General features: G+C 50.5%; 2 protein-coding genes across 2 annotated transcripts; both read right to left on the reverse strand.

The window, feature by feature from the left end:
• Positions 1-893: 893 nt before the first annotated feature.
• LOC125757199 (uncharacterized) lies at positions 894-2,527 on the reverse strand. The gene is made up of 2 exons (XM_049412549.1): positions 2,191-2,527; positions 894-1,539 (listed from the first exon to the last, which is right to left on the reverse strand). The coding sequence occupies exons 1-2, from the start codon at positions 2,479-2,481 to the stop codon at positions 1,051-1,053; spliced, it is 780 nt and encodes a 259-aa protein (XP_049268506.1). The 5' UTR covers positions 2,482-2,527; the 3' UTR covers positions 894-1,050.
• Positions 2,528-8,047: 5,520 nt separating this feature from the next.
• Positions 8,048-10,563, reverse strand: LOC125757361 (uncharacterized; the record flags this gene model as incomplete). Its single annotated transcript, XM_049412893.1, has 2 exons — positions 9,540-10,563; positions 8,048-9,135 (listed from the first exon to the last, which is right to left on the reverse strand). Coding segments are annotated over exons 1-2 (2,112 nt in total), but the record flags the coding sequence as incomplete, so codon positions are not given.
• Between the last annotated feature and the right edge of the window lie 2,965 nt (positions 10,564-13,528).

A 13,528-nucleotide genomic window follows, 5' to 3' on the forward strand; every position in this document is an offset into this window, starting at 1 on the left:
CGCCACACTCGCCTTTCAAAGGAAATTCTTTCTGCGGCGGCTTCCGGAGTTCCTTCGCCTTCTGTCCGTAATCAAGAAAACGAGAGGTCATTGTCCCGCCCACGATGAACCACTCGTTTGCAAAACAACTTTTCTCCAGAACCCGCGCAGAAGTAAGTAGCAAAGATCAGCAGTCTTATGATACCAAAAATTTTGAAGTCCACGTGTGCCCACTCAACATTCTTTTTCCTTATTTAAATGAAGGCAGACCACCCACACCGTTCGATCGAGTGTCTCCTTTGCGTCAGCGGTTCTCCGTTGTGTTGAGCCTTTCGACAACAAGGATCTTTATTTTCACTTTCAATAGAGTGTTGAAGCTGCCTTTTTCTTCGTGACTGGGTGGTATTGTTTTTCTCGCACCGAGTACGGAGTGTTTGAGAGGCCGTCCAAAGAAAGAACTTTTATCAGTGTTGCTTTATATATGGACACATTATATGACTTGCTTAGATGACTGCTTTTCATCTAAGAATTTCGTAGCGATCAGATTCTAATAAAGCCTTTTATCATATGTCTTGTAGTCTCGCTATGTATAGAGAAAGGCGCACTTGTTCCCGGCTGTTATAAGGCCCGTTCTTTTTTTCCTTTTAGTTTCAAACCATCGTGTTTACGAGGATCGCGGTCCTCGCCCTTAGGGCAACGTCATTCGTGTTTTCGGTTCTTTCAGGAGGGGGGGGAGTGTTCTTTTTTTTCTCATTTCCTAATTAAGGACACGTGAACGACAACATTTAATTTATGTTTCATTATGCCAAAGGAGTCCTGCGCGAAAGCAATTCTAAGAGGCTATCGCCTCTCTCTCCAGCTTAGTTTGGCATTATTTTAAGTAAATGTAATTGTAACCGACGTGGACGCCGCAGCAGCTTTTGCAAGAATGCTTTATTGCACAACGATACGAGTATATGTAGGTACGGTAGGTTGCTTTATCGATTCACTTGGTGGTGCTGGTTCTAACACAAGACATGCGCAGTACACACTGGTTCACTCAGTTCATGCTGTTATCACATCCCTCCCCCCCTAGCAGTCAATGCCATAGCGGAGCACAGGTCGTCGTGCACGAGTAGAGCGGCGGCATGCTTGCGCTGTATCAGGTGCAGTCGATGTCGGCCCATTATCTGCTGGCACAGTTGCTTCTCGCACAGGCGATCTGGTAACCGTAGCTGGCGTCGCTGGAAACTGGAAGTGAGGGTCAGCGGTGTCTGGTGGTGCAGACTTCCATGCTCTGCGCACATGTTCACGATGACGTCTGTGTATCGCACCGCTCGTAGTTTGCACTTCGTACATGACGTGGCCTAAGGACCTCAGTACGTACGCGGCTAGCCACTTCGGCCCACGAGAGAAGTTCCGCACGTACACAGGATCACCACGCTGGAACGTCGAATTTGGCTGTCTCGTACACCACACGTCTTCGACGTCGGGCTGCATGCTTGACAAGGCAGAACGGAAGCTCCTTCCCAGCATGAGTTCTGCTGGCGTTCTCCCGGTTTCCGTGTGTGGCGTGGAGTGCTGCTTGAATAAAAAACGAGAGACTTTACACGCCACTGTGCCCTGGCTTTGCTTTCGAAGCGCACACTTTAGCTCGCGAACCATGCGCTCGGCCCTTCCGTTGCTTGCGGGGTGGTATGGCGCTGTATACATGTAGCGGACACCGTTCCGCCTCAAGAAAGATTGCATTTCTTGGCTGGAAAACGCCGTCCCATTATCCGGAACCACCAACTCCGGTAATCCGTACGAAGCAAACATCCTGCGTAGTTTATCGATCACCACTGACGAGTGAAGCGATGGCACGATTTCGATCTCAGCCCAGTTTGATAGTGCGTCCAAGACAACAAGAAAAAAAACACCTTGTACTGTCCCGGCAAAATCTAAATGGATTCTACTCCATGGACGTTCGGGCTTCATCCAGAAGTCGACAGGCGTCTTGGGTTCGCTTTGCCTGTTTGTTTGGCATGGTTGGCAATGACGAACAAAATCTTCGATCTGAGCATCGATCTTCAGCCACCACACAAATGATCTTGCCAGAGCTTTCATGGCCGTGACGCCAGGATGATTTGCATGTAAAATGCAGAGAACATTTTTTCTGAGTTCGTCTGGCAGTATCACCCTGTTGCCCCACAAGAGGCAGTCGCGGTGCAGTGACAACTCTTTGCGCCTCACCTTATAGACGGCATACTCTGGGGGCACACCTTGTTCTGGCCAGCCGGCCCTGACCCATTTCTTCACCCTGGACAGACAAGGATCGCGCAGAGTGGCTGATGCGACGTCTTCTGCACTCACAGGCGGGTACTCGACTGCTTCCAGCATGAGGACGTCGCCTGGCAGCTCGATGTCTGGCCGGTCACCGGGTATTGGCGGCCTGCTAAGACAGTCAGCATTTCCGTGATCTTGCGTCTTTCTATACTCCAATTTGTATTCATAAACAGATAACGTCAAAGACCAGCGCAACATACGCGGTGACAGAACTACCGGGATCTGCTTATCTCATTGAAAGATGCCTAGAAGTGGCTTGTGATCGGTAAAAGTGCTGAATGGTCGACCGCAGAGGTAGTGGTGAAAATGACGCACGGCATACACAATGGCGAGCGCTTCGCGGTCAATCTGGGCGTAGTTACGCTCCGTCTTGGCGAGTGTTCTTGACGCGTAAGCAACAGGTTGCTCTAGCGCTTCAGCGCCTCTGTGAGCCAACACAGCTCCTACGCCCACCGGGAATGCATTGCAAGACAGAATGGTGCATCAGGATTGTAGTGCACTAGAAGTGACTGACGTCAGCAGCTTCTTTAGTCCTTCGAAAGCTCACTTTTGCTCTTCACCCCACTTCCACGTACTGTCACTGTCTAGTAGGCGGTAGAAAACTTCAGCAACTTCAGAACGGCCTTTTAGGAAACGATTGTAAAAATTCACCATATCTAGAAAAGCTTGAAGCTCCTTTTTGTTCTGTGGTGTAGGTGCTTGGTGAATGGCCTCGACTTTGCCTTTCGACGGGTAGGTGCCCCTTCCATCTATCCGGTGTCCCAAATACTGCAGGCTCTCTTTGAAAAACTGGCACTTGGCACCTTGAACACGCAGTTGGGTCTTCGAGAGTCGGTTGAAAACCTAATTCAGGACCTTGTGATGTTCCTCAGCAGTTTCGCTTGCCACCAGAATGTCGTCGAGGTAGGCCGCCACCTGCGGTAAACCTGCAAGCAATGTATCCATTGTTCTTTGAAATAATCCGGGTGCCACGGACACACCGAACGGCAAACGTCGCACTTTGTACAGGCCGTTTACTGTGTTGATAGTGAGCACATCTGCTGAAGAATCATCCACCGCCAATTGCTGGTACGCCTGCGTCAAGTCAATTTTCGAAAAAGTACGGCCTTTCCCTAGCCTTGCGAAAAGTTCTTTGCCCGTAGGTAAAGGGTAAACGTTGTTTCTTACCGCTTGATTGACTGTGCTTCGGTAGTCACCGCATATTCTCAGCGAACCGTCTTTTTTTCGCACAATCACCACAGGAGTGGCCCATTCCGCATACTGGGTTGGCTCTAGAACACCCTGACGTTCTAGTTTATCCAGCTCGGCGATGACATCATCCTTAAGAGCCAAAGGAATGCTGCGGCATTTAAAAAACTTTGGCTGGGCGTCATGCTTCAGTTCAATGTGTACTGGCGGTAAGGCTGCGCCGGGAAAGGTTTCGCCGAAAACTTCCGGAAATTTTTTGATAACCGCTTCTGCACTGTGGCCGATGCTGCGAATTCCAGTAACGCTGATGTTAAAAGCCTTGAACCAGTCACGCCCCAGTAGTGTGCTACCTTCGTTCCTCACCACCAGAAGTGGCAACTTGCAGTCCTGCTCTTTAAACTTCACTGGTAGTGTAGCTTTTCCGATGACGTATAGTCCTTCCTTGGTCCACGTTACGAGCTGTGCGTCTGCTTCCTCAAGGTTAATGCTTGTTTCCACCTTCAGTTTTCTGAACGACGTTTCGCTCATAACTGATCTAGCTGCTCCGGAATCCAATTCAATCGGTGCCGTTTCTCCGCCAATGCTTACGGTAACCATAAACTTGGGACAACTGCTGGTTACTTGGCTAATACTTCGCAAGTCATCATACTCAGTTTGCGCTGAACTTGCGGTACTTTCCAGTTGATGGTTCACCTGCTCACTTTTGTTATTACGACACGCCTAGGCTATGTGACCTTTGCTGGAACAGTTAAAGCATACTGCGCTTTTAAACTTGCATCGATAAGCAGTGTGGTTGCCCGAGCACCGGAAACACCGTTGTTCCGACTGCGTGCCTGACGCCTTTTCCTCTTGCCCCTTCTTCAGACGTTGCGTGCCTATCTTGGCCGTGACATCTGGGCTTTCCTGACGCTGACTTCCGATAGCTCTTTGATGTCTTGCAGCAGATTCGGCTGTGACTGCCGGGTCATAGGCTGTCGCAAAGGTCAGGTTCTTCTCGGCCAACGGGCGCTGCTGCACTATGCTGTCGGAAATCCCAAAAACTAACCGGTCCCTGAGCATAATGTCAAGCGGAAGTTGCTTGTCGTTGAATCCACAGTTCTCCGTCAGCTTGCGTAAAGCAGTAACATAGTCAGCGACTGTCTCGCCGTCATGCTGATCTCGTTTGGAGAACACATACCTGGCATACAGCTCGGAGGGCTTCGGATTGATGTGATTCTTCACTGCCTCTACGATGGACTGATAGTCGGCGTTCGGTGGTCTAAGAGGCTTTACGAGGGTGGCTATCAGAGAGTAGGTCTCTTCCCCACAGGAACTCAGTAACGCTGCCCTCTTGTCGGCGTCTTCTGTGAGCTTGTTAACTGCGCAGCATAACTCGATACGCTCAACGTAGTCTTCCCATGAAGAATTGCTCTTCAGGTGAAACTCACCGATGCAAACGCCGATGGCCATCCTGCCCAAGCCGCCCCTCCCGCATGGGCACAATCGTTCTTCGTCGCCAATGTAGTTACCGACGTGGACGCCGCAGCAGCTTTTGCAAGAATGCTTTATTGCACAACGATGCGAGTATATGTAGGTACGGTAGGTTGCTTTATCGATTCACTTGGTGGTGCTGGTTCTAACACAAGACATGCGCAGTACACACTGGTTCACTCAGTTCATGCTGTTATCACAGTAATGCACACACATCTTTTTTAAGTTGTATTTTGAATAAGAAAGTGACTGTATGGTAAGGCGTCTAATTTGTATATTTGAAATCGTGTCAAAAACAGATATCTTTAAAGAAGCTGTGTTACTATAGCGTCACCTGTGCTCAGGCTTTGCAATTCCTTCATAAAATATGGAGAGCTCTCGAAAAAGACCCGAGATATTCCTGGAAGAGAGACAGGCCTTCCCGGAGGGGTAGAACGGAAATCCCGGTGTATATAGTTGTTTTGTTAAGAAATAAACAAACATGAAAACAAAAGATGATGGCCGGTTAGAATGATCGTGGGGAATTCACAGCATAGATACGCGGTTTGCGCGCCCCCCATACCGGGAACCACTCCACGCGCCTTGCATGTAGATCTATGATGCACTCTGAAGAGCTCCTTTTGCAGTTGTTTGTTCCAAGGAAATGTTTGCGCTGAGCAACCTTGATTGGTCCGAAACAGGCCCCTTGGGCAAAGTATGAGGAACCGCTTTATTCAGCCGTGCTCGAGCCGAAATCACATTGATGATGATATATACAGATGACGAAGATGCACAAGTGATGATGATATGTAAAGAGGAGGAAGAGTCATTCACTTTTCGCGCTCACACTAATTCCCTCGCGCGACGGAAGCGGCCGCCTGGCCGCCTGAGAGTACTATGAAATGCGTCGGGTATAAGGCTTTAAACGAGATACATGCACTATCTCTGTCCCACGGCAACGGTGATCAGATGGAGTGCTAAGAGGGCACACGCGGTAATTAACAGGGGATGTCTGTTCGACGACCGTGTACGGTCCGATAAAACGACTGGTGAACTTGTCGCATAAGCCGGGAACGTGCAGTGGAGTCCAGAGAAGAACTTCGTCTCCAGGGGAAAAAGTCACAACACGCCGAGACGAGTCATAGCGAGCCTTTCGAGTTTCCTGGGAAAGGCCGGTGTTAACACGGGCCAGGTGACGGCAGTGTGCGAGGCGAGACAAAAATTGTTCAGAGAAAGGAGCTGTTGAGGGTGCAGGTGCCGAAAGGAACGAGACGTCCAGGGCGAAACTCGGGGAGCGGCCATGGACGAGGAAAAATGGAGAAAAGCCGGTAGTGCGTTGCGTCGCCGTATTGTAAGCGAATGTCACGAAGGGCAGGATTGCATCCCAGTTCGTGTGGTCGGGGTGGATGTACATTGAGATCATGTCCGAGAGGGTCCGATGAAAGCGTTCTGTCAATCCGTTTGTCTGCGGATGGTAACTAGATGTTGTCTTGTGAATGGTGTTGGAGGCACGCAAAACTTGGTCAACAATAGAAGACAGAAAGACTTTGCCGCGATCGCTGAGGAGAACGCGTGGGGCTCCATGGCGTAAAAAGATGTTGCGCAGGAAGAAATCGGCGACGTCAGTCGCAGTCGCAGATTGTAGAGAGGCGGTTTCCGCGTAGCGGGTCAGATGGTCAACGGCCGTGACAATCCAACGATTCCCACTCGATGTTGTAGGAAGAGGGCCGTACAAGTCTATTCCGACGACTTCAAAAGGCAAGGCGGGACAGGGAAGTGGTTGCATTAAGCCAGCAGGAGCAGTCGTTGGTCGCTTTCGCCGTTGGCAATGGACACAGGAGGCGACATAATTGGCTACGGCTGAAGAAAGGCCAGGCCAGGAGCAGCGACTTCGTATTTTGTCGTAAGTTTTATGATAGCCTAGATGACTGGCGGTTGGATCATCGTGAAATGCTTCCAGAACCTCACGTTGGAGAGAACGTGGTACGACTGGGACCCATTTGTTTCCATCGGGGTGGTAAACATAGCGATATAAAGCACCACCGTTAAGCTTGAATTGTCTGAGTTGTCGACGGAGTCGGGCGTTTGGAGGAGGAGAAGAGCCGTTGATGCGTTCAACAATAGTGCGGCAGTAAGGGTCGACACGTTGGTGCGAAACGAGGACGGATGGGGTGCCGGATGATAGCCAACTTAGCGCTGCGACTGGAAATGCGGTGTCGTTTTGGAGCGACGATGGTTGGTTATCTTCGCTGGGCAGAGGGCAGCGTGATAAGGCATCGGCGTCTTGGTGCTTCTTTCCAGACCTATAGGTGACATCGAAATCGTACTCCTGCAAGCGAAGCACCCAGCGACCAAGGCGACCCGATAAGTTTTTCAGTGACGAAAGCCAGCGCAGTGCGTTATGGTCGGTAACGACTGTAAAGTGGCGGCCGTGGAGATATGGGCGAAATTTTTGTACTGCCCAAACAACAGCAAGGCACTCCTGCTCAGTGATGGTGTAGTTTTTTTCTGCAACGGTGAGAGCACGACTAGCGTAAGCAACGACGCGTTCGCGCGAGATATTGTCACGCTGCAGGAGAACGGCACCTAAACCATGACTGCTAGCGTCAGTGTGAAGGATGGTGGGTGCGTCGGGGTCGAAGTGGCACAGTACCGGATCGGACGTAAGGGCTTGCTTTAACGCCAGGAAAGAACTCTCGCAGTCTTCGGACCAAACAAAGGGCGCGTTACTTGCGAGGAGTTGATGGAGCGGAGACGCAAGTGCTGCGAAGTCGCGTATGAAGCGCCGGAAGTAAGAAGCCAACCCAAGAAAGCTGCGCAGGTCTTTTTGACGCTGTGGCCGGGGAAAGTTGAGAACGGCGGCAAGCTTCTCAGGGTCCGGTTGAATGCCTTCTTTGCTGACTAAGTGGCCGAGAACCTTAATTGTCTTGCTGGCAAAGCTACATTTTTTCGTATTGATCTGTAGGCCGGCTTTTGCGAGGCAGGTGAGGACTTCCTCAAGACGTCGCAGATGTTGCGAGAACGTGGATGAAAACACTACTATGTCGTCGAGATAGCAGAGACATGTTTTCCATTTCAGACCACGCAGTACGCTGTCTATCATGCGTTCGAAGGTAGCGGGCGCATTACAAAGCCCAAAAGGCATCACATTAAACTCGTAGAGGCCATCTGGGGTGGAAAAGGCGGTCTTCTCTTTGTCAGACTCCGACATCGGTATTTGCCAGTAGCCTGATCTGAGGTCAAGGCTAGAAAAATACTCGGCGCCATGTAATGAATCCAGTGCGTCGTCGATCCGTGGCAGAGGATAAACATCTTTGCGCGTTATTTTGTTTAGTGCACGGTAATCGACGCAGAAACGAACTGTGCCATCTTTCTTTTGTACTAGAACAACTGGGGATGACCAGGGACTCGAGGAAGGACGTATGATGTTTCGTCGTAGCATGTCCGAGACGTTGTCCTCGATGATCTTGCGCTCTGCGAGAGACACGCGATATGGGCGCCGGTGGATAATACGGGAGCCGTCAGTTTGAATGCTGTGGGTAGCGGCGGTAGTCATGCTGAGGACGGGCGAATTCACGTCAAACAAAGAACGATGGCGGTTCAATAGGGCGAGCAAATCTTGACTCTGTGCAGGTGTTAGGTCAGGGCTTATGGTTGCCAACAAAGGTGTGGAAGAGGCATTGAGTGGCGGCGAAGTTGACTCTGGTAGTTCTTGGCTCGGAAGGGCAACAATCGCAACGGGATGAGTGTCGACCGCGCAAGTGACGGTTGATCCACGGGGCAGCAGTAAAGATTCGGGGGTTTGATTTAAAGCGGTAAGGAAGGCAGAGCCGTCAGAGAAGCGAATAAGGCCTGGAATTATCACAATGCCTCGAGACAGGGTATGGCCGTAAGGAAGAATGAGGACATCACCATCCACAATGTCGTTGGAATTAACGCTTATAATCTCTTCCATAGATGGTCGAAGAACATAATCTGAGCTGGCGACAAGTCGAATGCGTCCTTCGTGTTCAGGCGAAGAAGAGTCAGTGGCATTCAGATGTATGAGGCGCTGATCACAAGATATGGAAGCAGACGCAGAAGATAAGAAATCCCACCCCAAAATCAGTTCGTGGGTGCACTCACGAAATACCGCAAACACAATGTGATGACGAATGCCATCTATGCAGACGCGAACCGTGCACTGTGCCAATGGACGAATGATAGAGTTGGTCGCTGCACGGAGAGGTGGGCCGCAGTAAGGCGTGGTCACTTTGCGAAGGCGGGAACAAAAATCAGCACGAATAATCGAAACGGCAGCGCCAGTGTCCACGAGAGCCTCGACGCGTACACCTTCTACAAACACTACTAACAAGTTTGATGGTCGCTCTGGAGGAATTGTTGGCTGTCCGGTAAATGCAGTTTCCCCTCCTAAAACTGCATAGGGGAGTTTTCCGAGTGGGCGTTCGTGACGTGGGAGGCGGGTCGCAGAGGCGACACTGAACGGCGACGTGGAGAAGGTGACCTGCGACGAGACTCGCGTGAATTCACAGCCATATCAGGACGGTAGGGAGGAGAAGGTGAACGATGGTAGGAAGAGCGGTAGGTCGTCCGTTGGTAGCTGGTGGTCGGTCGGATGCCTGGGCGTTCGTCGGGAACGTAGCCGCGTTGCTCGTCCTGTTGGCGCCTTCGACAAAAGCGGGATATGTGTCCTCGATAGCCACAGTAGTAACATATGGGCCGAGGAGGGCGCGGAGCGGTGTAGTAAGGCTGTGCACGCGCCGGCGGGGACAACGAAGCCACAGACGCGTGGTCTCCTGGTGTAGGCCCAGGAACGGTGGTGGCAGCAGAGAGCGCCGCAACTTCAGCGTACGTTGGCGCCTGGCGAGCGCAGGGGCCGTCGGAACACGTCAGACGCGATGCGGCCGCGATCTCTTGGCGAATGATGTCTCGCAAGCCGGTTTGTGCAGAAGGTAGAGTTTCCGTAGCGCAGGAAGAGCAGCGCCCGTGAAGCTCTTCACGAACGATGTCGCGAATCAGCGTACGCAAGTCGAGGGTCGCAGGAAGACGAATGTCGGTGGCATCGTAGCATAGGCGAAGAGTCTGGAGTTCCTCGAGGCGCTGGCAAATGGTGATTACATCCTGAGTGGTGACAGGATTTTGCGTAGCGAGTGCGTTAAAGGCGACGGTGTTGATGCCTTTAATAATGTGGCGTATTTGGTCGGTCGGGGACATGGTGGCGTTTACACGCTTGCACAAGGCAAGTACATCCTCAATGTACGAGGTGTATGACTCACCGGGTAGCTGAATGCGTTCAGCGAGCTTCTTCTTAGCTGCTTCAGCTCGAACTGTGGGGGCACCGAAGATTTGCCGAAGGTGCTGCGCGAACGTGTCCCAGTCTGGAAGATCTGGATGATGGTTCCAGTACCAGGTTTTCGCGACGTCAGACAGGTAGAAAGGGACGTTGCGCAACTTCTGTGGGTTGTCCCACCTGTTCAAGTCGCTGACGAGGTCGTAGTTTTGGATCCAATCTTCTACATCATCCCCTCGAAGACCAGAGAACACAGGTGGATCACGCAGGCGGTTGGTTATGGGCAGAGCGGGCGGTGGAGGCTGGAGAGGGCCGGCGGTGTCTGACGAGCCAGGATTTTCTTGACCGGGCATGGCAGGTGGTATGACGCGACGACCCGAGCGAAGCTCCAGCGAGAACAGGCGAGAGGACTTGAGGATCGAAAAGCACCGTCCACCACTTATGAGGAACCGCTTTATTCAGCCGTGCTCGAGCCGAAATCACATTGATGATGATATATACAGATGACGAAGATGCACAAGTGATGATGATATGTAAAGAGGAGGAAGAGTCATTCACTTTTCGCGCTCACAAAAGTAACGACTCTTGCCGGGCAGCACAGCTTGCGTTGATCAAACGTTCTCGCTCAGGAAGAGGACAAGCGTCCCTAGCAGAAGGCAAGAAGCTTAGGACTAATGGACAAGCGTGTTCGAACATCACAGAGAAGGCAAGAAAGTCATTGCGCACTTACCGCTCCTCCCCGAATCAAAATACGTTACTCTTGCGCCTTCTGGTCTTCAGGCAAAGCTTACGTATCTCGTTTAGATACACGTCCGTTTGCATCGGGGAATGGGCACCAGCTTTTGCAGTCAGGACATCTGTCCTCGAGAAACGGAAGGCTCGCTTGGTGATTTCGTGTCACTTTATACTTGTATTCCTCTCACTCAGTACGTGTGTATCATGACGGGTCGGCTCGCGACTCATCCGTAACTTGCTTTCTGAACGTAATAATACAGCAGGCGCTTATTCAAAGGAGTATACATGCGGGCATGCTCATAGGCGCTTTCGCCAAGGGTCATTTTCCAAGGAAAGAAGAAAACAAACTGGCAGGGAAGTTAACCAGATGCATCTCCGGTTGGCTACCCTACGCTAGGGGAATGGGAAAAGAGAGTAGGGAGATGAGACGCTTGCCGGCGACAGTGCTTTCACGAAAAAGCCGAAGAGGAGCGAATTCCCTCACAGAAATACCGAGGAAATGCTATATCATCGCAACGTTGAGTGTAGCAGCTGTTCTATCAATTGATCACTGAAAGACAATGTCACTCTACGGAAAAGATATCCCGCCAGTTCCACATCGTGAGAACTGCACACCCAGCGTAGCACAGCTGAGCATAGGTCGAAAAAAATGGGATTGAGCTGGCGTATGGGCACTAGTGCTTTGAAGTATGTGTGAGTCGACAGGAGTGTAACGTGCGCCGACATAAGGCTGATATTAATGCTGAAGTTGCTTACATGGAGCGATAGGTCGGCAAAAAAGTGCGGAGCTCACTCAGACTAACTCTAGAAATACCTTTTGCGCTTAGGACTCACTCGGACTCAGACTCACCGAAATTTTCCTCAACATCACTCACTCGGAGACAGACTCACTGAAATTTTTCACAACTGCACTCACTCGGACTAACACTCACCGAAATATTACTCAGCCGGACTCAGACTGAGACTCACGGCTCGGTATGAGTCTGAGTGAGTCCGCTCATGAGTGAGTTTGCCGACCTATGCCTGAGCTGAAGATTCGCCTGCTGTGGACGCTTGGCTTGTGTTTGTCTGAGTCGAAGCTACGGGTTGGCCTGTCTTTGTTGGCGCTCTGCTTGCGTCTGAGTGTTCCGAATCTGAGGGTTACCGCGCATTCGCTGCCGTTTCGCACCCGCTTCTCGCTTCCGTAGATGTGCGTCTAATTCCCGGCACTGGCTTTTCGCTATCGCTTCGCTGGCTTGCACAGACGAATTAACCCTTCGGAGACGCTGGCGTTCCAGACCTGCAGCCTGCTCGGTGTCCAAGCGACGACATGAGACGACAGCCCTGACCCCTTAAGTGCTCAGTCCTTCAAAAGCGGCATGAATGACATCATACATTGTAAGTTTATTTTTCGTTCATATCGTCGTTTTAATTAATTTACTTGCTGGGTTTTAACGTCCCAAAACCAGGATATGATTATGAGAGGCGCTGTGGTGGAGACTTCCCCAAATTTTGACCACCTGGGGTTCTTTAACGTGCTTCTAAGTCTAAGTACACGGGCCTCAAGCATTTTCACCTCCATCGAAAATGCGGCCGCCTCAGCCGGGATCCGATCCCGCGACCTTCGGGTCAGCAGTCGGGCACCTTAACCACTAGACCACCGTGGCGGGTGTCAGGCAGTCGTATAAAAACACATCTAGGAGCGAAGGAGTCAAGGCAAACAATTAGGTTTTGTTTATTTCTCCATTTTTAACTGACATACGGGTTGATGCCATTTTTCTTGCGGCACTGGCCACAGCTCGTCGAAAAAAAAAAAAAAAGAAGCATAGTATGTCATACATGAACACGAAGTTCTTTGCATGAAATTGCAATCTCAGAGATGAACATGCGCATTGCACATACCTTAACACATATAAATACTGCAAATGACTAAACACAAAATACGAACACATCGTGTTGCATGTGTTTTGTGTGCTTGTGCGTGCGTGCGTGTACGTTTTGCGAACCGCATTTAATACAATTTGGAAAAACAGTTGTAAAAGGTGAAGTCGAAGGAGACAATTGAGTTTGCTCTTTTAAATAAAAGGTTAACGATCCTAACTGCAGCCAAAAGTTTCACGCCAAGGGCCGCTCCGAGCAGTTCTGAATTTTTATGAAACCGCGCGTTCTCGTCAATAAAGAACAATAATTGTTGATGGCTTACACAAATTACGGCGCCACGATTTCGCACTCTCTCTTATGGCGTTTCGAAGTGGACGAGCAAACGCGAAGCAGTTCCCAAAGGCCAAGAGGAAGGGCATTCACTGGCATTCGAAAGAGCAAAGACTCCATATAATTCGTTTATCCTTTTTTCCCTTTAGATTACTTTTTTATCGTTTCTTATAACTCACGACCTCCCTTCTGACATCGCCAAAGCGAGATGAAGTAAGCTGTCGGAAGCACTAAGCTTTATACTCGGCTAATGCGAGCGGACAGCGCGTTTTAAAACAGCACTAGAACACGGCTTTCTTTAGTCTATTCACTTATAGAGGAGCAATGTTGGCGATGGAAAAACAGGAACCACTTGAGGAATGCATAGTACATACAACATAAAAAAATTATTTG

Source organism: Rhipicephalus sanguineus, chromosome 2 (assembly GCF_013339695.2).
Source record: "Rhipicephalus sanguineus isolate Rsan-2018 chromosome 2, BIME_Rsan_1.4, whole genome shotgun sequence".
In the NCBI taxonomy this organism is placed as follows: domain Eukaryota; kingdom Metazoa; phylum Arthropoda; class Arachnida; order Ixodida; family Ixodidae; genus Rhipicephalus; species Rhipicephalus sanguineus.

What these genes read in the sequence shown, in the direction of transcription:
- LOC125757199 (XM_049412549.1), bottom strand. Translation starts at nt 2,481, where the DNA reads ATGTTGCGCTGGTCTTTGACGTTATCTGTTTATGAATACAAATTGGAG. An exon ending in CAGAGTATGCCGTCTATAAG is followed by an intron (nt 1,540 to 2,190) that starts GTGAGGCGCAAA and finishes TTATTCAAGCAG; the next exon opens with CACTCCACGCCACACACGGA.